General features: G+C 47.3%; 1 protein-coding gene across 1 annotated transcript in view; it reads right to left on the reverse strand.

Annotated features, from left to right (window-relative positions):
• Positions 1-2,367: 2,367 nt before the first annotated feature.
• The window catches only part of RAB11FIP1 (RAB11 family interacting protein 1), a 40,826-nt gene continuing 18,822 nt past the window's right edge, over positions 2,368-24,371 (reverse strand). The window contains 7 exon segments of the mRNA XM_073618237.1: positions 2,368-2,977; positions 2,980-3,359; positions 3,362-3,421; positions 3,424-3,693; positions 3,696-3,712; positions 12,866-13,568; positions 15,429-15,871. Of these exon segments, the coding sequence (XP_073474338.1) occupies positions 2,390-2,977; positions 2,980-3,359; positions 3,362-3,421; positions 3,424-3,693; positions 3,696-3,712; positions 12,866-13,568; positions 15,429-15,871 (2,461 nt within the window). The 3' untranslated portion in view covers positions 2,368-2,389.

Raw genomic sequence — 24,371 nt, forward strand, 5'->3', positions numbered from 1 at the left:
AAAAAACAAAAAACCACCATGACATGGTATACTGGTAAAGCTTGCATACCAACCCAGAGTAGGCTCCATACTGGTTTCTGTCTCCGTATAAAAATACACCTATGATAAAAATTTTTAGGCCGTTCATTTCTTTGTAAGTGGGCAAACTTACACATTCCCCCCCCCCCCCCCACCCATAAGCTGCACTCCAAAATTTGGCACTTTTTTCTATATTTAATTTGTCAAAAGATGAAGTGCAAATATGTCTGCACCCGAAATCACCTTCCTTCAGATGTTTCACCCACCGCTGGCTTGTTTACAAGGACAGGGAAAGGTTTATCCTCGTGAGCAAGTCAGCAGGTGTGAAACGCGTGAAGGAAGGTGGTTTAGGGTGGATGCGGTTTCATCTTTTGACAAAATATAAAAAGAGCCAAGTTTTGAAGTGCGGCTTATATCTACTTTGGACAGAGTGGAGAGCGGCTGCGATAACCAGCAGCTGGATGATCTGTGTAGGTCTGGAGTGGAGCCAGGGGGTCTGGGTAGGTTCCTGAAACCAAAACTCACTGCCAAGTCCACCTTTTTAGGCCTCGCTCACACAGGTGGGGTACACAGCGCACACCGGGTGAAGGCCACGTTTATCTGCGTGGAGATTCACTTTCATGAATGGTAATCCCATTCATGTCAGTTAGGACTCCCAACCCGACATCCATGCGGGTGAATGGCCACAAAACGACAAGTGTGGTTTGCGGTCGTGCTCCCGCACAGATGTCAGATTGGGAGCAGCGGCTGTGTTCATGCAGTTACTGCCACCCAACTGATATGAAAAAGACTACCTACAAGGGATGCAGGAACACCTGTGCATCTTCATACAGGTAATACCTAATAGATTTTTGAATATTCAAGTTGAAGACGGGTTATTGTGAACAACCTCCTCCAGTTATTCATCACACTCACACCTCATGCTCATTATTAGACTCCTTTATCAGGAGATAAGGATTCCATGTATAAATTAAAGGAAATTACAAAATGAATTAAATGTAGCAATTAGACGATGAAAGCGACACCAAAAGATTTCTTAAACATCAGTAAACAATGACAGCCATGTGATTCAACTTACAGAATTGACATGGGAGGAGAGAGGGAGCGAGGGGGAGGAGAGGGGGGGCAGAGGGGGAGGAGAGGGGGGCAGAGGGAAGGAGAGGGGGGGCAGAGGGGAAGGAGAGGGGGGGCAGAGGGGAAGGAGAGGGGGGCAGAGGGGAAGAGAGGGGGGGCAGAGGGGGAGGAGAGGGGGGCAGAGGGGGAGGAGAGGGGGGCAGAGGGGGAGGAGAGGGGGGGCAGAGGGGGAGGAGAGGGGGGGCAGAGGGGGAGGAGAGGGGGGGGGGGCAGAGGAGGGGAGAGGGGGGGCAGAGGGGGAGGAGGAGGGGGGGGCGAGGGGGGGGGCAGAGGAGAGGGGGAGGGGGAGAGAGGGGGAGGGGAGAGAGAGGGGGAGGGGAGAGAGAGGGGGAGGGGAGAGAGAGGGGGAGCAAGGGGGGGGCAGGAGGAGAGGGGGATGGGAGAGAGAGGGGGAGGGGAGAGAGAGGGGAGGGGAGAGAGAGGGGGGAGGGAGAGAGAGGGGGGAGGGGAGGGGAGAATAGAGGAGGAGAGGGAAGGAAAGTCTACAAAGGAGGCGATATGCTCTCCATAATACAGGAGGAAAAGGAGATCTCCCCATCGGAGATAACTGAACATCTCTGCACTGGACCAGGCCAGTTTTGCTCAGAAAGTCCTGTCAACACTTAAAGGGTTATGCTGACCATACACTATACGAAAAATCGACCAAACCCATTCTCGAAAAACGAACATTCGGCCATGAGTGCATTTTTTTGTTAGTTTTTAACATATACCTAATGCAGACAGGTCGGATGGGAAAACATTAGCCTTTCAATTTATAGTTTGGCAGAAAATTTCCAAACATGTTTTTAGTTTTTCCAGCTCAAAAACGTCCCAACAATTATCGATTTTGTGACCTGGCCAAAAAAACGAACGTCTAAATGACCAAATTTCATCCAATTTTTCATATGGTGTATGGCCAGCATTAGCTCACCTCTACCAAACAAACTGCCTATTCTTGTAAGGGGTGCCTGTTGATAAACTGTGCAGCTTTGACCAAAGTTGGACAATGCCTTCGCTATAGGTGTAGGCCATTTAACAACCTTGTGAAAGCTAAACAGTTTGTTTTTTCTCTACAGAAGCCACTTACCTGGGTAGGCAGTTTTTTTGGTAAAGGTGAACTAACCCTTTAATTTGACCTCAATAGACTGAAGAACAACAATTGGGGGCTCGTCCGGGATTATGCTCTACCATTATTGTACATCTAATACTAGGTGTACTAATTGTAAAGAAATTGAAAACCGTTACTGTGGCTGTCATCTCACCTTTGTCTGGAAGACACTGCTCCACCGTTCTGCAAAGTAGGGATTGGATGTGTCTCAGAGGGTGAAACCCACGCCCGCAGCAGCTTCTTTTTGCCAGTACTTTCCTTATCAGAATCATCAGTGGTTGGGTTTGCCGGGGATTCTGTGCTGGAAGGGTTAGTTTTGTCATTTGGAAGAGAAACAGAATTGGATGAAGAACTAGGATAGGTGTTGGAAGCGGGAATCTCAGGCGGATGTTGGTGGGCCGAATCACTTATCTCCACTTCAGCTTTCACATCACTATTTGTAACGTCAGAGGGCTTCCCCTTAAAGTCCTCCGAGGAATACAAGGATTCTTCATTGGTCCGTTTTGCAGAGCCACCCTCTCTTTGTGCTTTGATACCAGATTGTTGATCTTTAGCATCTAGCAGCTCATCATCGGAAGCCACTTCTGGAATGACGGAAAGTCTGTAATTATATTCTTCAATCAAATGGACTGGCCATTTTTGGGTGGCTCCAATGGGGTCCCAAATTATTATGGCTATCAAGGGAGTAGCCCCAGTACGAGCAGCACGTTCTATGATGGGATTCGGGCATGGATCTCTCCATAGGGCTGAGGATCTGGTGTCGAAGTAGTGGATTGCAAATCTGAAGCTTTATTTACTTTTCCACTTCTAGGTGCCGGTTTTGGTACCACTTGCTTTTCTTCAGGTTTTTCTTTATTGGAAGTAGGCTGCACTCTTGGTGGTGGCTTGGCACATCTTTACAGCAGCACTAGGTTTGTCTTGACTTTTTTCAGGTATTCTAGCTTGATCGATCTTAGCCGACACGTCTTCCTTTTGATTGCCACCACCATCCCCTCCTCCCGTGCGAAGGTTATTTCTGGAAATAATTCAGGATCCTCTTCGACGGATAAGCTCTGGTGTACAGGAAATATACCCCTCACAAGATCTTCATCCACAACATTCTCTTCATCTTTACTGGTCGCTTGCCCGTAATCTGCTCAAGAAGGGACTTCACATACGTTTTCTTTCCTTTGCTTTTTTCACCAACGGGGCGACAACATTGACCTCTTTAGGTTCTGGAGGTTTGTTTGAAGAGTTGCCAGATCTCCAAAACAAAGGCAGAGAAGGCTTCTCGTTATCAGAAGAGCCCGTAGATTCCTCGTTTGTGTTAGTCTTCACACCTTTATCAAGGGAGTGAGGAATATAAGTACTGCTGGTTGCATTAGGAGGAGAAGTGATCTGCCCACCAGAGAAAGAAGCAGCAAAAAAATTATTATCAGATAAAGACTCAGAAGAAAGCCCTGGCTTTGTTTCAGCTCTGAAGACACGTCCAGTCTGTAAAAGGACAAAATAAAAAGAATTCTGCAGGTCAGTTACCTAGCAGATGCACAATATACAGGACATTTTTTAAAAAATCTATAACAAAGCAGTATTTAGAAGTCATGGTCACACATGGTTAACAATCTACATGCTCCATGTTTAGGGCTTATTCACAATGGCAAATCCTAGTAAAAAAGGTTTCACTGAACATCTGATCACCGCATGGCGTCACCATTCATTTTTAATGGCACACCAAGCTAAAAGAAAAATGCACAGATGTGATTAATGTGCCGCCAAAAGTAGAGCAGGTAAAAAAATAAAATTGTGTGCCGACAGCCCATTCATAATAAAGAGGTGGCACTGAATCACAACAGTATGAACTCAGCCTTAAATACATTATGTTGCCATCACATACAATTTGAATATGAAACCATCTTCTCCTGTCTAACTTTAGTTAAAGTGGTTGTAAACCTCAGACATGAAATATGAACAAAGCATATCCCTCTCTATGGTGCATACTAGTCTCAGTCCAGAGCACCAAGTGTCATTTGTCTGCTGCCTCCTTCCTTGGTCATCAGGAGTCACTTCTGACACATTTTCTCTGACACCAAGAGATAAAAGGTGACAGGGGAGGGAGCGCCAGCACACAGCCTGTGATTGACAGCCTCAGCTCTGTTTCTCTGTGCAGGGGGTTGTGTCCCTTTAATCAGCTCTGCAGCTTAACCACCGGGCACTTAAACCCCCTTCCTAACCAGACCAATTTTCAGCTTTCAGCACTCTCACACTTTGAATGACAATTACTCAGTCATGCAACACTGCACCCCTATGAAATTTTTGTCCTTTTTTCACACAAATAGGAGCTCTCTTTTGGTGGTATTTAATCACCGCTGGGTTTTTTATTCTTTGCGCTATAAATCAATTAAGACTGAAAATTCGGTAAAAAAAAGCTTTGTTTGGGGCAGAGAATGGGCAGAGTATGGGCAGAGTATGGGCAGAGTATGGGCAGAGTATGGGCAGAGTATGGGCAGAGTATGGGCAGAGTATGGGCAGAGTATGGGCAGAGTATGGGCAGAGTATGGGCAGAGTATGGGCAGAGTATGGGCAGAGTATGGGCAGAGTATGGGCAGAGTATGGGCAGAGTATGGGCACTACAGATCCAGCAAACAATCTCTCCCCCTCTCACTGTACAGATCGATACAGAGAGGGGAGGGAGGAACCGGCGTCCTGACATGACACCGGTTTGTTTACAAGTGATTGCGCCGTCATTTGACGGCGCGATCACGTGGTACACAGCTGCTACCAGCGGCCATTTACCGTGATCCGCCGGGTCTTCCGGACCCAGTGGTCAGATTTTTCCGGGAGCTCGCGAGAGCAAGATTCTGGGAGGACGTCCATGGACGCCCTCCCAGAATAAGCCGACCGCGCTGTAGCTGTCTTTCGGCTATAGCCCGGTCGGCAAGTGGTTAAGGCTTCGTTCACACTGCCAAGACTTGGGATTCGACTTGCAAGACCCAAGTCGCATGACATGTGAAATCCCATTTTAGTCAATGAGAGCGGCCTTAATTGGCGCTACTGAAGTTACTGACTTTAGAAAAGGTTCCTGCACTACTTCAAGGTAACTTCTATCGGACTTGTGCCCATAGACTTTAATGGAAGTCGCCTCCAAGTTGGATCCTCATCTACAATCGAATGATTTGGATTTGACATTACAGGAACATTACACAGGCATTTCCTGCAGTGTAGCCCCTCCCTCGCATCAAAGTTGCATCAAGTCACCAGGCAAAGTCGCACAGGAGGTCACAGTAGTGTGAACAGAGGCTAAAGAGAAACTTCACCCAAAAGGGGAAGTTCTGTTTGTTTGCATTCTCCCCTCCTCCACTGCTACAGTTGGAGGTGTGGGGAGCAGGTACCTGGTTTTGACAGGTACCCACTCCCACTTCATATTGATTGCTGCAGCGATCTGAGCCATAAGTTTGCCTACCCCATGTCTTCTGTGACATATCACAGGTCCCAGAAGACTAAGACCATTCACAAGGAGCAGTGCGGCTCACGAATGTGCAGGAGGAAACCGGCTATGAAGCCTTCACTGACCGCTTCCCTTACTAGAGGTGCCGGCGCCTCCACCTGAAGCTGATTGAAGAATCTGCTCGTGTGAGGACACCGCTGGATCCCTGGACAGGTAAGTGTCCTTATATTAAAAGCCAGCAGCTACAGTATTTGTAACTACCTTTTAATTTTTTTTGGGGGGGGGAGCCTGGAGCTCTTCTAATTTCAGCTCTCTGCCCCCCTGCTTTCTGAAAGCTCAGACAAGCTTTATAAATTCTGTACTTTGAATAGCTGTAGGGGAAAGACAATTGAAAACAGCAGATATAAGGTATGTAGGAGGATTGGATTCGCCTGTGTATCACCTGAGGCCAGTCACTTGACTGGGGATATGGAGGGTTTACAATCACTAATATGAAGACTGAAACACTGAGGGGAAAAAAAAAAATAAAAAAAAAAAAAAAAAGTGTAGATATCCAAAAGGGTAGCCGTTCTTTATGATGGGGGTACAAGTGAATTAAATCAGGGTGTAAAAGTGAATATAGGATTCAGAAGCCACTGGGCCGTTTGAAGAAGCCAGAAGATATGATCTTGCTTCTGAGGGGGAGGGGGAGGTCATGGTGTTAAGTGATTATGTGATCACATGGAATATAATTTTTGGACATTAGTTGAAGATCCATGGTGTGCTGGTAAATATGCATGTTAACGTGTGACTGATTTTTGGGGTTTCTGGTTGGCTATGGCAGCATCACCTGTTTACTTCTCAGCCCAGATCATGTGACAGACTATTGGTATCTGTACATTGAGCAGATGGACCGGTTTCAGGGCTGAAGAATCCGGAGCATGCCGCCCCCACCATACCGCGCTCTGTGCAGCGTCTGTCACAGACATGCCATAGAACAGGGAGCAAATCAGTCCCAAAAAAACAAAAAACACACAACGGAGCTAGCACCCCCCCTCCCCCCCCCCCGTCCGTTAATCTGCCCTCATTCCTCATTCTAGAGCAGTGGTGAAGGCATTCTGCTTGTGTTGCACCCTATGGTTATTTTTGACATGGCAGTACAGGGTCGCCATCAGCGTGAAAAATATGAACTATGATAGAACCGTATAAGATTAAAATTTTTTTTTAAAAAAATCAGTTTTCTTCTAACAATTACCTCCGTTGGGAGGATGGTCATCGCTCTTTTGGCCCCCCTCCTCCTCCTCCTCTTCCTCCTGTAGGTCACAGGAGTGAAGTTAGTTCTGTATTCCTGTCACCCATAATATTCAGCCGGTCCAGACTCTGGTGGGATCCTGACTTTGTCCAGATACCTGACCAGCATTCCACTGAGAGCCTGAGCCAGCTGCACCCATCCCCCGCCCAGCCCGGCATTCCAGTGAGTGCTGGAAATACAGCAGAGAGCCGCTGGATGAGTAATCGGCTCTCTACTCACCGAGGAACACGAGCGATCAAAGGTCTTTGATCATTCGGTTCTCAGTCTAAGGCCCCAATCACACCTGAGCTCAAAACGCTCAACAAGCCAAAACTCCATTACTTTCAACGGCCCCACGTTCACCTCGGAGCGATCTGTCGCCTGAAACAAGATGAGTACACAAGATTCTTTCTGGAAGATTACAAGCCTTTTCGGGCCCACAGACTTCATTAGAAACGCCTGACTTGGCATTCTGTCATTTGTTTTCTTTTTTAGTTTCATAAATGTATTTGTTTTCCGCTCAAACAGCAGCTCTCTACCCCCAATTTCCTCCCCCTCTCCACCCCCAATTTCCTCCCCCTCTCCACCCCCAATTTCCTCCCCCTCTCCACCCCCAATTTCCTCCCCCTCTCCACCCCCAATTTCCTCCCCCTCTCTATCGGCTAAACAAAAACAAGTGAAGCTGTAAAAACGCTTGCAATACGCTTCTAAAAATGCTTAAAGTGTAAGTTCACCCAGAAAAAGCTGTAAGGTGAACTTACACAGGAACCCCTCCTCGCCGACCCCCATCACCCATCCCCCCCGCGCTGACCTGGACCATGGCAATCTCCCGTTCTAAGCCCCGGTATATCCGCATGAGAAGTCCGGGGCTTAGAAATCCCCTGAGCTGAATCTCCAAAACATATCTCATCAGGAGGAAAGTTTTGGAGCATTCTAATTGGTCAGCGCCATCACATGGGTGGCGCCAACCAATCAGCAGCTGCATAGCCCGTTTTGTCAGCTATGGCGGAGAAGAGGCGTGGATGCAGAGGGGATTTCTAATCCCAGGGCTTATGATGCGGATAAAGCGGGGAACGGGAGATTGCCGCGGTCCAGGTCAGCGGGACCGGGGGGAGAGGGGGGCCATGAGGAGGGGGTCCTGATAAGTTCAGCTTACAGATTTTCCTCTAAGGGTGAACTTACGCTTTAACCGCTTGCCAACCAGCACCATCATACGGCGGCAGGTCGGCGCGATCGTAGCTATACGTCAGCTCACGGGATCGGTGCCCGCTGCTCGTGGACGACAGTCGCGATGACCGCCAGCCACGAAAAATCGCAGGCACGAGAGGCAGAACAGGGACTTGTGTGTACTTACGAATCGCTGTTCTGTGAGGAGAGACAGATCGTGAGTTCCCAATAGCTAGGAGGCACGATCCGTCACTTCCTTTAGGTCAGTCCCCTCCCCCTACAGTTAGAAAACGCTGAGGGAACAGTTAACACCTTGATCACCCCCCTAGTGTTAACCCCTTCCCTGCCAGTGACATTTTTACATCAGTGCATTTTTATAGCACTGATCGCTGTATTAATGCTAGTGGTCCCAAAAATGTCAAGTGTCCGATGTGTCCGCCAAAATGTCGCAGTCCCGATAAAAATTGCAGATTGCTGCCATTACTAGTAAAAAAAAAAAAAAAAAAAAAATAAAGCTATAAATCTACCCCCAGTTTTGAAGTCGCTATAACTTTTGCGCAAACCAATCAATATACGCTTGTTGCAAAATTTTTTTTTAACAAAAATATGTAGAAGAATTATCAGCCTAAACTGAGAAAAAAAATGTGCAAAAAAAAAAAAAAAAGGATATTTATCATAGCAAAAAGTATAAAATAGTGTTTTTCAAAATTGTCGCTTTTTTGTTTATAGTGCAAGAAGTAAAAACCGCAGAGGTGATCAAATACCAGCAAAAGAAACCTATTTGTGGGACAAAAAAAAAAAACACATCAATTTTGTTTGGGTACAGCGTTGCACGACTGCACAATTGTCAGTTAAAGAGACGCAAAAAATGGCCTGGTCATTCAGCAGCCAAATCTTCCCGAGGCTGGTTAAAAAAAAACGCCAGAAAAAAATTGCTGCGCTCAGGTGTGATTGGAGCCTTAGACGTCAGGGGACAGCTGCAACATTCGATCGATGCTGCGTTCACCTAGGCGAGTATGTAGGTCGTTTTGTTTTTTTTCCCCTCCAAGACCCGCACTTCTCTTAAACATTTAACCTTTACAAAGACAAACGTGATGTCGATGAGTAAAGACAAGACGTCACACGCTGGGCTTGGCCGCTGTGGGGAGCCGCACCTTATACTATATATTCAGCCAAAATACTAAACCATTGCCAAATATTGTTTTCATATTCTTCTTCCACAATCAGCACTAAGTTACCATCTGAACTGATTGAACTTGGCGAGATCTGCCCCGGGGGGGGGAGGGGAGGGGGGGGGTGGTTACATTATTAGAGGGTTAACAGAAACCAGCAGAGAGAAGTCTTGCTTCATTACTGCAGCAGTTGGGTGTGTTCTCTGGAATGGCGCCCAGTGACTTCATACCAATGTAAATGATTAACAGCAAATAACAAACGCCCGGAGAGATAACACGCCGATCGTTCCTCGCCGCACACAGGCCTGGTAGGTGGTTATACAAAATGTTAAGAGACAAAAAAAAAAATCGATATCCATCCACAGACCTAGAAGAACAAACGCCAGCTCGGGATTGGTCACATGATCACCTGTCATATATTCAGGGATCAATACCAAATCCACGACCGAGCCAGGAAAAGCAGATGTAAGCCAAATAAAATCGCCATTCTGAGATCGAATGAAGTCCTCTCTTTACAGAGATCAGAGACAGCCCAACTCTACACTCCGAGAATATAAAAAAAAAAAAAAAAAAAAAAAAAAAGCTCATTTTCCCTTTTAGCCCAACGAAGTTTTTCTACATGTGAAACTGCAAACAATAAAAGGTGATCTATAAATGCGTGTCGCCTTTCACAGTCAGTTTTCAAGGTGTGTAACAAAATGTGATGTCATCAAACGCCCCCCAACAGGTGTGAAAAAAAAGCAGCCAGAAATATGCAGACTTTACATTTTAATGAGATTTATATGTGACTGTCCACCCAATACACATCAATGAGTCTTTGTTCTCTACAATTTATATTTAAAGCCATAAAGTTTTGCTTTTGTGTTTAAAAACATCATGTTATACTTCCCTGCTTTGTACAGAGCAGCCCCCCCGATCCTTTTTTGGGTCCCTCTCCGGCTCTCCTGGCCCCTCCCTCCTGCCAAGTGACCCCACACACAACCGCTCGCTATGGGGGCACCTGAGCCTCTGTTGTGTCCAGACATGGAGCTGCAGCTCAGCCCCGCCCCCTCTCCTCTCATTTGCTCAGGAGCCAATTGCGCTGGTGCTGTCTTGAGCCAATGAGGGAGAGTCCCGGACAGCCGAGGCTTTCGTGCAACATGGCTGGACCGAGATGGGGCTCAGGTAAGTATTAGGGGGGGGGTTGATGCACACAGAAGGTTTATCATAATGAATAGATATTAAGATAAAGGCATTAAAGTGACACTAAAGCTTCATTTTTTTTTTTTTTTTTTTTTAAACATACTTACCTCCACTGTGCAGCTCGTTTTGCACAGAGTGACCCTGAACCTCATCTTCTGGGGTCCCCCGGCCGCTCTCGTGGCTTCTCCCCACATTCGAGAACCCCTTTAAGAGAAGCGTTCTCCCGAGGGGATTACCTTGTAGGCGCGCTCCCAAGTCATTCATTCGCTGTCCATAGAAGCCGAATGCATGACTCGGCCCCACCCCCTGGGTCTTTGGATTTGACAGCAGCGGGAGCCAATGGCTGCACTGCTATCAATCCATGCAATAAGGACCCGAGACATTGGCTTTCGCTGGTGTTCATCCCTGGGACGAGATAGAGGGGGGTACAGGTACAGGTGCGGGGGGGGTGCTGCAGCATTACAGGTGGTTTACAACCCTTTCAAGAAAAAACCTTCTTTAGAACCACTTTAAAGTGATTTTATGCACCTCCTTAGACTTTCCTGAGCCAGATCTCAATCCAGCAATGCGCACAAAGCTCTGTCCCTCCTCACCGGGGAGATTGGCTCCTGTTAATGAAATCCTATGACATAGGAGCATGGGGGGGGGGGGGGGGGGGGGGATGGTGCTGAGCCCCGCTGTCTGCTTCAATAGACAAATAGTGAGACTCGGGAGGAATCAGATATCTATGGAGGAGCCAAGATCACCAGCAGAGTCTGCACTGTGTCAATGGAGGGGCACACAGAGCAGCTCGGGAGCGAGCCCAGGAGGGCCCCCAATAGCAAACGTCTTTCTATGGGGGCACTCAGCAGGGTGGAGGAGCCAGGATCACTGGCAGCATCCGATGGGGACCCCAATGTAAAGGGGGAACCAAGATAGAGCATTGCTGCTCTCTCCCGCCTCCCTCGCTCAGTCATTGGCTCCTGCCAATCACAGCCAGTGAGCAGAGAGCGGGGTCGAGCCGCACTGTGTCAATGGGCAACACAGAGCCGCTGGGGAGAAAGCCCACATGGGTCCCCCCCCCCCCCCCAATTGGCAAACAGCTTGCTATGGAGGGTACTCAGTAGGGGGGGGTGAGGAGCCAGGAACGCCTGTGGGGGACCCCAGAAAAGGAGGATCGGAGCTGTTCTGTGCAAAACAATTACACAGAGCAGGTAAGTATACCATGTTTATTATTTAAATTTAAAAAGAGGCGGCTTTAAGATCACATTAGGGCCTCAGTTACAGGTTGACACCCGTGACAAGGCCGTGCTGCAAAACACGGGATACACGGGTAGAGGTCGACCTCTATATACACGGGTGTTCTATGTATCCCCATTCACAATTTGGATGTAGTGGCTGCACATGGGTACAGGTGTATAAAGATCAACAACTTCCCAAAACCCACAAAAAAGACATTTTCAGAAAGGAGAGAACCTGTAGAATAAAAAATATGGTAGTTGTACGTTTGTAAAACCTATATTTTCAAAAAAAATTGGTAAAATACAAGTTTAATTTTAGTGCGCATATACACTGGATGCCTCTAAAATTATATATATTTTTGCTTTACAGGCAAATGTATTATAATAATATAAATAGTAATACAATAAAAAATCACTATACATTTTTCAATATATATTATATTCGAATATAATCCCAATTTTTCCACAGGCAACGCCTTAAAAGCCGGCTCATCAGTTTAAAGTTAACCTTAAAGAGGAAGTAAACCGCTTTTTTCCCCCCTCTGACCTGCAATGTAAAGACATAATGTGCTAGTATGCATCACATACTAGCACATTATGTTAATCTTCCCTGCAAACGAAGCCCTTGTTGTCACCGCTGGAGGCCACATACATCTTCACCGATCTTCCTTCCTGGTATGCGACCGACTGGCCGGAGGCGCGTGACGTCACTGCAACGGCGCACGTTTAAGGAGATATTTACAGTACCTATAGATAAGCCTTATCTATAGAAACAATCGATGGAAGTTTACTTCCACTTTAATAGCCATAGAATCATTCCCCTCACTTTATCTGGTTTTGGGCTCAGTCCACATTGCTGCGTGTTGGAAAAGTTTGCAAAATTGCGCGCTTTGCCGACTCACAGAGAAATGCGCTGCTCTTCAGCAGACACACGAGTGCAACTGGGCCTCACTTCCGCAGTGGTTCTGGTAGAAAACACAAAGAACTACCATGAAAACAAAGTATATGTTCCTTCCACTCCAAGAATGCATAAAAAAAAAAAAAAAACAAAACAAAAAAACAAAAAACTAAAAGCAAAAAAGCACCCAAGCTAGACAAAACTATAACGGTTTTTACTATACTTTACAGTTGCTATAAACGAATTTCCTTTAAAGTATTTGTTTACACACATGAACATGAAGTTGTACACACCTGGGTTTGACGGCGGAGGTTTTAGCACTGGGTAGAAGTTCGGGTTTCTTCTCCACCAGATCCTCCTGGAAGGGGTTCATTGAGCTCTTCTTGCCGGTCTCTTCTGCGGGTGGTTTGGGGGCTTCTCTCTTCACAGGGACAGCCGGCTGCTCATTCTCTGCTGGTTTGGGGGTCTCCTTTCTCCCGGTAACCAACGACAACAAGGAAGACTTCTTGTTTTCCTGTTTTTTATTTTCCTTCTTTTCCTCTTTTGGGACATCGGAGATCAGCGGAGGAGTTTTTGCTCTTGGCTCCTCAGCCTGTGGGGTTTGTGTCGCTGGCTGTTCTGAAGACTTGAGGGAAGAATTCGAGGTGGAAGAGGTCATCCCCTTCTCGTTACCACTGGGTGGATTTACAGTCTCCTTGGATGGTTTGAAGTCCAGGTTCTCAGCTGAAGCATAAAGTGGACTTTTCCGGGAGATCTGTGGGGAGTTGGTGAGGGAACTGTCCTTGGAACTGTCACTTTTGGGTTCTGAATCCTCCATGTACACGTGATTTCCATTGATGCACAAGTTGGATCGAGTGATCGGGTCATTCTTGGATTTCAAGCCGCTGAATAGAGAAAGTCCTTCCTTCTTGTTCCCGGATGTGATCTGATTCCACTGCTTGGTGTCGGCGCTGGCCGTTCTTTTGTGAGCGATTATTGGAATGTGAGGAAATCGTCCTGAAAATGTAGAAGAATGAAGGCTTTTATATTTGTGAAAAACTGAACAGACTTTTAAAATTAAACTTTTTCTGATCTCTCCCATTTCTCAGATGTCTCTACAGCTTTTTTTGGTAATACTACTCTTCCAGGTCACAGGAATACATGTACCTTTGCTCTCCTGTAACAGCCAACTTCTAGCAGGCTTCTGTGACCATCAGCTGACTGGGCAGAGCCACTCCAGACTAAAGAAGCATGACAATATTGTCTGGATTCCCCTGGATCCCCCCCCCCCCAAAGCCTGATTAAAAGCTGGCTCCGCCTTTCAGAGTGCAGCTGAGAGCCAGTGCCAGCCATTCCCAGCAAGTGCTGGAGGAGTGAGCAGAGAGTAATGACAGTCAATGCTTAACACCTGGAGCAGACTGAGAACTGAGCAATCAGCAGTCATGTGATCGCTTAGTTCTCAGTCTTCGAGCAGACGTGGGGACAGCTGCAGCATGGTGGCAAATTTGGAAGATTTTTTTTTTTAAACCCCCATAATTCTCCTTTAACTTGTTCCCAATCACGCTATAGCCAAAAAACGGCTACAGCAAGGTCATCTATTTCTGGGAAGGGTGTCCATGGACGTCGTTCCAGAACCCTGCATGCCCCCAGGAGCGCTCTGTGACCAATGTGTTTTTAGGACACATCTTATCGCAGACTGTGGTAAAGGGCCAATCACACCGGCCCTTTACCGTGTGATCAGCTGTTGCCAATCACACCGGCCCTTTACCGTGCGATCAGCTGTGGCCAATCACACCGGCCCTTTACCGTGCGATCAGCTGTTGCCAATCACACCGGCCCTTTACCGTGCGATCAGCTGTGGCCAATCACACCGGCCCTTTAACGTGCGATCAGCCGTGGCCAATCACACCGGCCCTTTACCGTGTGATCAGCCGTGGCCAATCACACCGGCCCTTTACCGTGTGATCAGCCGTGGCCAATCACACCGGCCCTTTACCATGTGATCAGCCCTGGCCAATCACACCGGCCCTTTACCATGTGATCAGCTGTGGCCAATCACAGCTGGTCACATGTAAACAGACTTGCCGGTTATCGGTAAACCTTTCCTCGCTGTGTGTGAGGAAATGACAGCGGATACCCGGCAAGGCTGTCAGTACTTTAACACTAATAGCACAGCCAAAAAATTACTAATAATTTTATAACAAAGAAGTTATTTTTTTAATTGTTGGTCTTTTTTCATTTGTTTAGCAGAAAATCAAAACCCCATTGGTGATTAAATACCACGAAAAAAAAAGGTTTTGTTTTAAAAAAAAATATAGGATTAAAAAAAAAAAAAAAAAAATGTCATTTGGGTACAGTGTTGTATGATCGCGCAATTGGGATTCAAAGTGAAAGCTGAAAGTTGGCCTGGGCAGGAAGGGGGGGGGTTAAATGACCCGGTATTGAAGGGGTTAAATAAATGGCAAGCCAGGGACAAAAACTGTCTTGTTCGCTCAAAAATGTGGCGTTCCTATACTAACAATGCAAGTAGTAAGACGCAAGCAAGGGTTGCAAGAAAAATTGCTCGATTCCCCCCCATTAGCACAGTGGGGGATGGGGGAATGCCTCTTGTGGAGCTATATAGCCTGCCCATACATGGTTCGAATCTCAGCTGGTCCCTGCTGGACCGGCCAAGATTTGAGCAGTCTATGGCCGGCTTTAGACTCAGTCAAAGGTAAAGCTATAAAATAAGTACAATCTGTTACAAACACCATCTTCTTACTGCAATATTTTCCTCTATGGATACCCAACAGATTATCAGGCATTATATGACCTGCAGTCAGGTGGTCCATGTAGACAAAGTCCTATTAGTATCATCAATATACACCAAGTACTCACTCTCCGACACGGGGGATCCTGAAGGTCGGTTGAAGTCAGAGGAGAAGTCGCCAGGCTTCAGTACCGTTCTCTGGGAGGGGGATGGTGGAAGTGTTGGAAGGACAGACATGGACTGAGAAAGGGAGTTCTTCTTCAGTCCCGGCTTGGAGGAGAACAAAGTCTTCAGCTTGGATTTCTTCTTCTCCACCTCGGGCATCTCCGAGTCGCTCTCATCGCTGTACTGGTTCATACTGGGGACAATGGCGGAAGCCGTGTCGGGTAAACCGTCCTGCCGCTTTCCTTTTATCTTGTCCTTCAGCTTGCCGAAGGGTGAGCGGGATTTCTCCTTCATCGAGAGGTCAAACATACTGGCCGTCATGTTATTCCTCATGAACTGGACCTCCACCTCTACCTGACCGCGATCCTTCTCTTTCTTCCCCGGCTTCGATTTCAGGGGATACCATCTAAGGGGGAAGAGAAGGAATGAAGGTAAGGGAAGGCAATCACATGGTGAGCAAAAGATAAACTACTCTACTTGTCTACCAGGGGAAGTTTTCTACACATCGTAAAGTTGGCCTTTTGTTTCCTATAAATTATAGTGAACCCCACAGATGTATACATTTTCTAAAAGCAGAGACCCTGGAGAATAAAATGGTGGTAGTTGCAATTTTTTTTTATACTGCACAATATTGGCGCAGCTATTTATCAAACGCATATTTACACGAAAATTTTAGCTAAAGCAATACAATTTTTTAATTCCTTACACAGCTTTTTTTTTTTTTTACTTTATTTGCCATCACAAGGGGACCAACAAGTTATAAATCCTCTTTATGGAGATACTAGGAGTGTCAATCACAGCCAGCGAGCCAATGAGGAGAGAGAGAAAGGGCGAGGCCAAGTCACACTCTGTCTTATGGACACAGAGCGGGGCTTGGGAGTGAGCGTGTACCATTGCCCCCATAGCAAGCGGCTTAATCTGAGGGCAGTTGGCAGGAGGGAGGGGGACCCAAGAAAAGGAGTTTTGTGGCTGCTCTGTGCAAAACCATTACACAGAGCAGCCAAGTATAACATGGTTTTATTTTTTTTTTTATTATAGCCTTTAAAGGAGTTTAAGGGCTTTTCACCTTAATGCATCAAGGTGAAAAACCTGTGCTGCAGCTGTCCCCCAGAGCGCCCCTTTTTCTAACCTGAGCCCGATCGTTCCAGCTCCCGCTGCGGTCAAATCCAGTAAAATGGGAGCCAGGGGGCGGGGCAGAGTCCTGCCATCTGTTAATGGACGCAGCAACAGGACTCAGAAGTGCGCCCGCACAGAAATCCGCTCTGCGTGGTGGCACGCACCGAAGAGGAGCCGGAGCGCCGCCGGGTGACCCCAGAAAAGGATCAGGGCTGCTCTGTGCAAAACCCTTGCACAGAGCAGGTAAGTATAACATGTTTTTGTTATAAAAATATAAAAAGAAAAAAAAAACATGAACCTTCACAATCACTTTAATGCATTCCCTGCATTTGAGTAATAAAAACCTTTTGCATACAGCTACCCCTCCCCCCCCACACCTTTATATTTACCGGAGCTCAATCCAGTGATATGCACAAGAGTAAAGGCTCTCTCCCTCCTCACTGGCTCAGAGACAGCAGTGGGAGCCATTGGATCTTGCTGCTGTCAATCACAGACAGTGAGGAGGTAGCTGGGGTGGGGCAAAGTTACAGCTCGGGGTCAAGCCCGCACGAGGGCCCCCAAATCAAGTTGTGTGCCCTTGGCAGAGGGGAGGAGCCAGGAGTGCTAGTTGGGGACCGAAGAGGTGAATCGGGGCTGCGCTCTGAAAAACTGTTACACAGTAGGCAAGTATAACTTTTTTAATAAAGATTAAAAACATTTACAATGACTAAACTAAAAAGGTAAAGCCTTCTCTGTAATGAGATGAAGTTGTACAATAATGTCTACATAATTCCCAGTACTGTATAACAGTCCCATCTTACCACCTGCCCTCTGGTTCCCGTTCCCCCCGCAAATGCTACATTCACCCTCTGTTCTCTATGGCTCTATTCTACACTCTAACCCACATCTTCAATCTCTCCCTCTTCTGGCATCTTCCTCAACTCTCTAAAACATGCACTTGTCAGCCCCATACTTAAAAAGCCCTCACTGGACCCATCCAAACTTACCAATGTACGCCCCATCTCCTTACTCCCTTTTTATCAAAACTCCTTTAACGTCTGGTCTACAACCGACTGAGCGACCACCTTGCTGATGACCTTCTTGATCCCCTTCAGTCTGAATTTCATCCTCAACACATCACAGAAACTGCTCTCCTAAAACTTACAAACGATCCACTAAGGGCCAAAACCAATGGACACTATACTGTACTCCTACTCTTGGACCTCTTGTCTGCCCCTTTGATGCAGTTGACCACCCCCTCAGAAAACTCCACTCCTTTGGTCTCCATGACAGTACTCTTTGCTGGTTCTCTTCCTACTTATCCAACTACATTTAACTGCACCTTTAGCGTTACTTACAATTCTACTGCCTCCTCTCCCTTTCTCTGTTGGGGTCCCCCAAGGTCCTGTTCTTGGAGCTCTCCTATTTTCAATCTACACCTCCTCCCTGGGTCAGCTGATAGCCTCCCATGGCTTCCAATACCATCTCTATGTTGACATCCAAATGTATTTCTCTACCCCCCAGCCCACACCTTCAGTCTCCTCACGTAACACTAATTTACCATCAGATATCTCAGTCTGGATGTCACGCCACTTCCTCAAACTTAATCTATTCAAAACCGAACTTATCATTTTCCTCCCCTACGTGCCTCTTACCCTGATCTGTCAAAATCGATGGCACATTTATCAGCCCATCCCCACATGCCAAGGTTCTAGGTGTAGTCCTGGACTCTGAACTCTAAGCCCCACGTCCAATCACTGTCTAAATCTTGCCGCCTCAACCTCCGCAACATCTCCAAAATTCGCCCCTTTCTAACCAAAGACACAACAAAGCTCTTAATTCACTCTCTGGTCATCTCTCGTCTTGACTACTGCAACTCCCTTCTCGTGGGCTTACCTTTGCATACTCTATCCCCCTTTCAATCCATCATGAATGCTGCTGCCAGACTCATCCACATTACCAACCACCCTGTCTCTGCTACTCCTCTGCCAATCTCTCCACTGACTACCACTTACCCAACAAATTAAATTTAAAATACTACTTACAAAGCCATCCATAACTCTGCCCCCAATTACATCACTGACCTAGTCTCAAAATACCATCCTAATCGTTTTCTTCGTTCTTCTCAAGACCTCCTGCTCTCTAGCTCCCTCATCACCTCCTCCCATGCTCACCTCCAGGACTTTCCCAGAGCCTCTCCCATCCTCTGGAACTCGCTACCTCCACCTGTCCGGCTATCCCCTACTCTTGTTACCTTCAGGCGATCCCTGAAAACTCATCTCTTCAGGGAAGATCACGTCTCCAACTAATCTCCTACCACTTCCATCAGCTCATTCCCCACAGATACAACCTTTTGTACCACCTGCCCCACCATATTAGATTGTAAGCCTCCTGCTCTCTAGCTCCCTCATCACCTCCTCCAATGCTCACCTCCAGGACTCCAATCCTATGGAATGCCTTACCCCAACCTGTCCGATTATCTCCTACTCTATGAGCTTTTAAATGATCCCCGAAAACCCTTCTCTTCAGGGAAGACTATCCTACCCCCACCTAACAACTGTATTTTCATTTTCTCCATCTGATCATCTCCCACAGTTATTACCTTTTGTTTCACTTGACCCTCCCTTCTAGATTGTAAGCTCTAATGAGCAGGACCCTCCAATTCCTCCTGTATTGAATTGTATTGTAACTGTACTGTTTGCCCTCATGTAGTAAAGTGCTGCGCAAACTGGTGGCGCTATACAAATCCTGCATAATTGAATGTTTAGTCTACAACCGACTGAGCACCCACCTCATTGAGAAGAAACCTTCTTGATCCCCTTCAGTTTGGATTTCACCCACAGCACTCCACAGAAACTGCCCTCCTAAAACTCAAACGACTTACTAACAGCCAAAACCAGCGGTCATTATTTCGTACTCTTGGACCTTTCCGCTGCCTTTGATACAGTTGACCACCCTCTCCTCAAAAACTCAATCTGTTTGGTCTCCATGGCTGCACTCTCCGTTGGTTCGAATCTTACCCATCTCATCGCACCTTCAGAGTCACTTACAATTCCACTTCCTCCGTTCCAACTCTTCTTACTGTTGGGGTCCCCCAAGGTTCTGTCCTTGGACCTCTACTATTCTCGATCTCCATGTCCTCCCTGGGTCAGCTGATAGCCTCCCATGGCTTCCACTACCATTTATATGCTGATGACATCCAAATCTATCTCTGCCCCTCAGCTCACCCCATCAGTCTCCTCACGCATCACCGATTTTACTAACAGACATATCAGCCTGGATGTCAAACCACTTCCTCAAACTGAATCTAAAACCGAGCTCTTAATATTTCCTCCCCCACCTTCCCCTGACTTCTGTCAAGATCAATGGCACATCAATCAGTCCGTCCCAACAAGCCAGGGTGTTACGGGTAACCTTAGACTCTGAACCGCAACTCACTCATTGGATTACCTTTACATAGACTATCCCCCTTCAGTCCATAATGAATGCCACTGCAAAACTCATCCACCTTACCAACCATTCAGTGTCCTCCACCCCTCTCTGCCAATCCCTCCACTGGCTTCTACTCACCAAACGAATAAAATTCAAAGTACCAACAATTTACAAAGCCATCTATAACTCTGCCCCCAGCTACATCACTAACCTAGTCCTAAAATACCAACCAAGCCGCTCTCTAGTCACCACCTATACTCGCCTCCAGGATTTCTCCAGAGCCTCTCCCATCATTGGGAACTCCCTACCCCAACCTGTCCCCTAATCTAGCCATCTTTAGACGATCCCTGAAAACCCTTCTCTTTAAAGACACCTATACTCCGTCTAATACACTGCTTTACTTTCTCCATCAGCTCATCCCCCACAGCTATTACCTTTTGTATAAATTGACCCTTCCTTCTTAGATTGTAAAGCTCTGAGCAGGGCCCTCAGATTCCTCTTATACTAAATTGTAATGTAACTAAGGTCTGCCTTCATTTTGTTAAGCGCTGCACAAACTGCTGGCGCTATATAAATCCTGAATAATAATAATAATCCTGACGGGTTTACATTGGAACATTCCAACCTCTAGCAGGTCTATAATTTGCAGCCAATTTTACAGGTCACTTCTCTGACCTTCATTCCGAAATGTCAACAGAGAGCGATGTCATAGTTTCAGTGTTTGCAGAAAGACACGCCGGGCCGTTCATGGTGCAGATTCAGGTTCACCCTTGAAAAAGGACGAATGAACTGAGAGGACCAAACAAACAACACAAGGGCAGAAGACTCGGAATACGCTGTGAGCACCTGTGCAAGTTCACAGGAAAACATTCTAGGCCGGGCAGGTTCACGTAAAATGTAAGGCTACTGAAGTGCGGGTGCCATAATATTTAACCATATTAGTCTTCAATAATTCCGGTGTCACCCCTGGATCCCAAGTCCATCATCAGAACCTCACTCCCATTATTTATTAGTCAAATAGTAGAACTTCAGTTGAGCAGTAGAGGTTCTGCCGTTTGAATACCAGAACCAGATATCCAGAATCGGGACTTGGACAAAAGTTGAAGTGCCACAGAGCCAGCCAAAGCCTAGAACTCAAGAGGCTCAACAGGACACTGAAGACCATTTTGTATAGAGAGCTTCTATGAATGGAGGAAGGAGACAGAAAGGGTAGAAAAACCCCTAACAGTGGAAGCCATTCTTCTAAAGCTTCACACAAGGGATGTGAGATAACAAATTCTTCAGGTTAGGTTGTAAGCAAACTGTAAAATAATGTGAATCACGGAATGTGGGATCTTCCCCGCAAGAAAACCTGTAGAGTGAGCAAGCCCCTCCCCCACCAACCACAACACCCAGACTGGAGGAGGTTTAGGAATGAAAATTAAAGAGGAAGAAAACCCTGATGAGTTTACTTCCTCTTTGTTTCCCTGCAAAGGTAAAGCATAATGGGCTACTATGCATTGCGTAGTAGCCCATTGTGTGTCACTTACCTGATAGGAGCCTGCGATGTCACCGCTGTCCCTTCTCCTACGAAGCGTCCATCTTTCCGGGTATCATGGCTCCGGCGCTGTGATTGGCCAGAGCCGTGATGACGTCACTCCCACGCATGATCACCGGTAGAGACGGCATGCTCAGAGCGCTGTTTATGGCGCATGCGCTGTAGACATCGGTGCCTGTCTTTTGGAATATCTCCTAAACAATGTAGGTTTAGGAGATATTTCTTGCACCTACAGGTAGGCCATAATCTAGGCTTACCTGTAGGTAAAAGTGGTCTGTAAGGGGTTACAACCACTTTAAATGGCAAAGCAGCTAAGGCAGGAAATGTGCCGAGGCGTAAGGACTTTGCCAACCTTCCCACAGAAAAAAAAGTGTCAATACATCAGAGAAAGGGAGAACACAACGCACGTTTCACTCTGGCAACTTTCGGATCTGGCCATAAGATTTCAGAGCCAGGGTTGTACTTGAGCACAAACTTTTTTTTTTTATATATAATGGCTGTGCCAAAGGACACAGCTTGGTACCAAACAATGGGCTTCATTTACTAAAACTGGCAAGTGCAAAAATCTGGTGCAGCTGTACATGGCAGCCAATCGGCTTCTAACTTCAACTTGTTCAGTGAAGCTTTGACAATAAAACCTTGAAGCCGATTGGTTACTATGCAGAGCTGCACCAGATTTTGCACTCTTCAGTTTTAGTAAATCCTCCCCAGTGTGTTAAAAGTAGTAAGGCCAAAAGCTATTTTGGCTGTCCAGTACTTCTATGAATCATAGAAGTGCACTTCGTTCTGCCCTCCTGTGACCCGTTTTCAGCCAACAGCGGGGTAAAGTGTCTGCCAACCCTCTCCTCCAATCCCTACACTGACCGCCAACCCTCTCCTCCAATCCCCTACACTGACCGCCAACCCTCTCCTCCAATCCCTACACTGACCGCCAACCCTCTCCTCCAATCCCTACACTGACCGCCAACCCTCTCCTCCAATCCCTACACTGACCGCCAACCCTCTCCTCCAATCCCTACACTGACCGCCAACCCTCTCCTCCAATCCCTACACTGACCGCCAACCCTCTCCTCCAATCCCTACACTGACCGCCAACCCTCTCCTCCAATCCCCACACTGACCGCCAACCCTCTCCTCCAATCCCTACCCTGACCGCCAACCCTCTCCTCCAATCCCTACCCTGACCGCCAACCCTCTCCTCCAATCCCTACACTGACCGCCAACCCTCTCCTCCAATCCCTACACTGACCGCCAACCCTCTCCTCCAATCCCTACACTGACCCCCAACCCTCTCCTCCAATCCCTACACTGACCACCACCCCTCTCCTCCAATCCCTACACTGACCACCACCCCTCTCCTCCAATCCCTACACTGACCACCACCCCTCTCCTCCAATCCCTACACTGACCACCACCCCTCTCCTCCAATCCCTACACTGACCACCACCCCTCTCCTCCAATCCCTACACTGGCGCCCAATCACCCAGCGAATTAAATTCAAAATACTAACCACAACATACAAAGCCATTCACAACTCTTCCCTGAGCTACATCACCAATCTTGTCTCCAAATATCACCCAAATCGTCCTCTCCGCTCTTCTCAAGACCTCCTATTCTCAAGCTCTCTCATCTCCTCCTCCCATGCTCGTCTCCAGGATTTCTCCAGAGCCTCTCCCATCCTCTGGAAGTCGCTACCTCCACTGGTCCGGCTATCCCCTACTCTTCTACCTTCAGGCGATCCCTGAAAACTCATCTCTTCAGGGAAGCCGATCACGTCTCCAACTAATCTACCACTTCCATAAGCTCATTCCCCACAGTTACAACCTTTTGTACCACCTTCCCCACCCTATTAGATTGTAAGCTCTTCTGAGCAGGGCCCTCTTAATCCTCTTGTATTTTATTGTATTATAACTGTATTGTCTCCCTTTTATATTGTAAAGCACTGCGTAAACTGTTGATTTATATAGCGACAATAGCGATCAGAGATGGACGTAGTGGAGGGTGGGGGTGCTTGGGATGCAGCTTCTCCTGCAGGTGGCTCCTATGGAGCTGGAAGCCTAGGACCAGCTAGCACTGTTACTACATCTGGTCCTGTCCCTTCATCCTGGGCACCGAGCTGGGCAACCGGGGCTAGGGGGAACTCAGTGGGGGGGCTGGAGGTAGAGAGGGCGCCTAAACCCGAAAGTGATTGAATAATCCACTTCCTGTCCCCACTATACACAGGGGGTGTGGAGGTTTTTTTTGTTTTATTTTATTTTTTTTTTAAATACCTGCACAGCGTTGGATTAGCTCATTGGTGCACAGAATTTTGGAGTCCCCGCCCCCTCTACCTCCGGAGCCCACCACTAAGTTTGCAGAGCCGGGCCAGTACAGGAGGCCAGTGTGGGTGGAGATGGGGGCAGAGATGACAGCTGGCAGAGGGAAGGAGGAGGAGGCGGGGAGGGAAATCCCGCTGACAGCTGAAATCTCATCGGTTGTTAAAGTGATTGTAAAGGCAGAAGGTGCATCCTACACATTAAGATAACAAGCCTTCTGTGTGCAGCATGCATACTTACCTGAGGTCTCTTTGTCCAGTGATGTTGTAGGAATGCGTCGGCTGTCTGGGAGTCCCCTCATTGGCTGAGACAGCGGCACCACTGTCTCCCGCTGCTGTCAAAGTCAGCCAATGAGAATAGAAAGGGTGGTGGGAATGGGCCGCAGCTTTATGTCTGAATAGACACAGAACTGACTCGGCTTGGGGGTGCCCCCATAGCAAGCTGCTTACTGGGGGGGGGGGTCACCCAACAGGAGGGAGGGGCCAGGATCACAGAAGAGGATCTGGGCTGCTCTGTGCAAATCCACT

Source organism: Aquarana catesbeiana, linkage group LG03 (assembly GCF_042186555.1).
Source record: "Aquarana catesbeiana isolate 2022-GZ linkage group LG03, ASM4218655v1, whole genome shotgun sequence".
Classification (NCBI taxonomy): domain Eukaryota; kingdom Metazoa; phylum Chordata; class Amphibia; order Anura; family Ranidae; genus Aquarana; species Aquarana catesbeiana.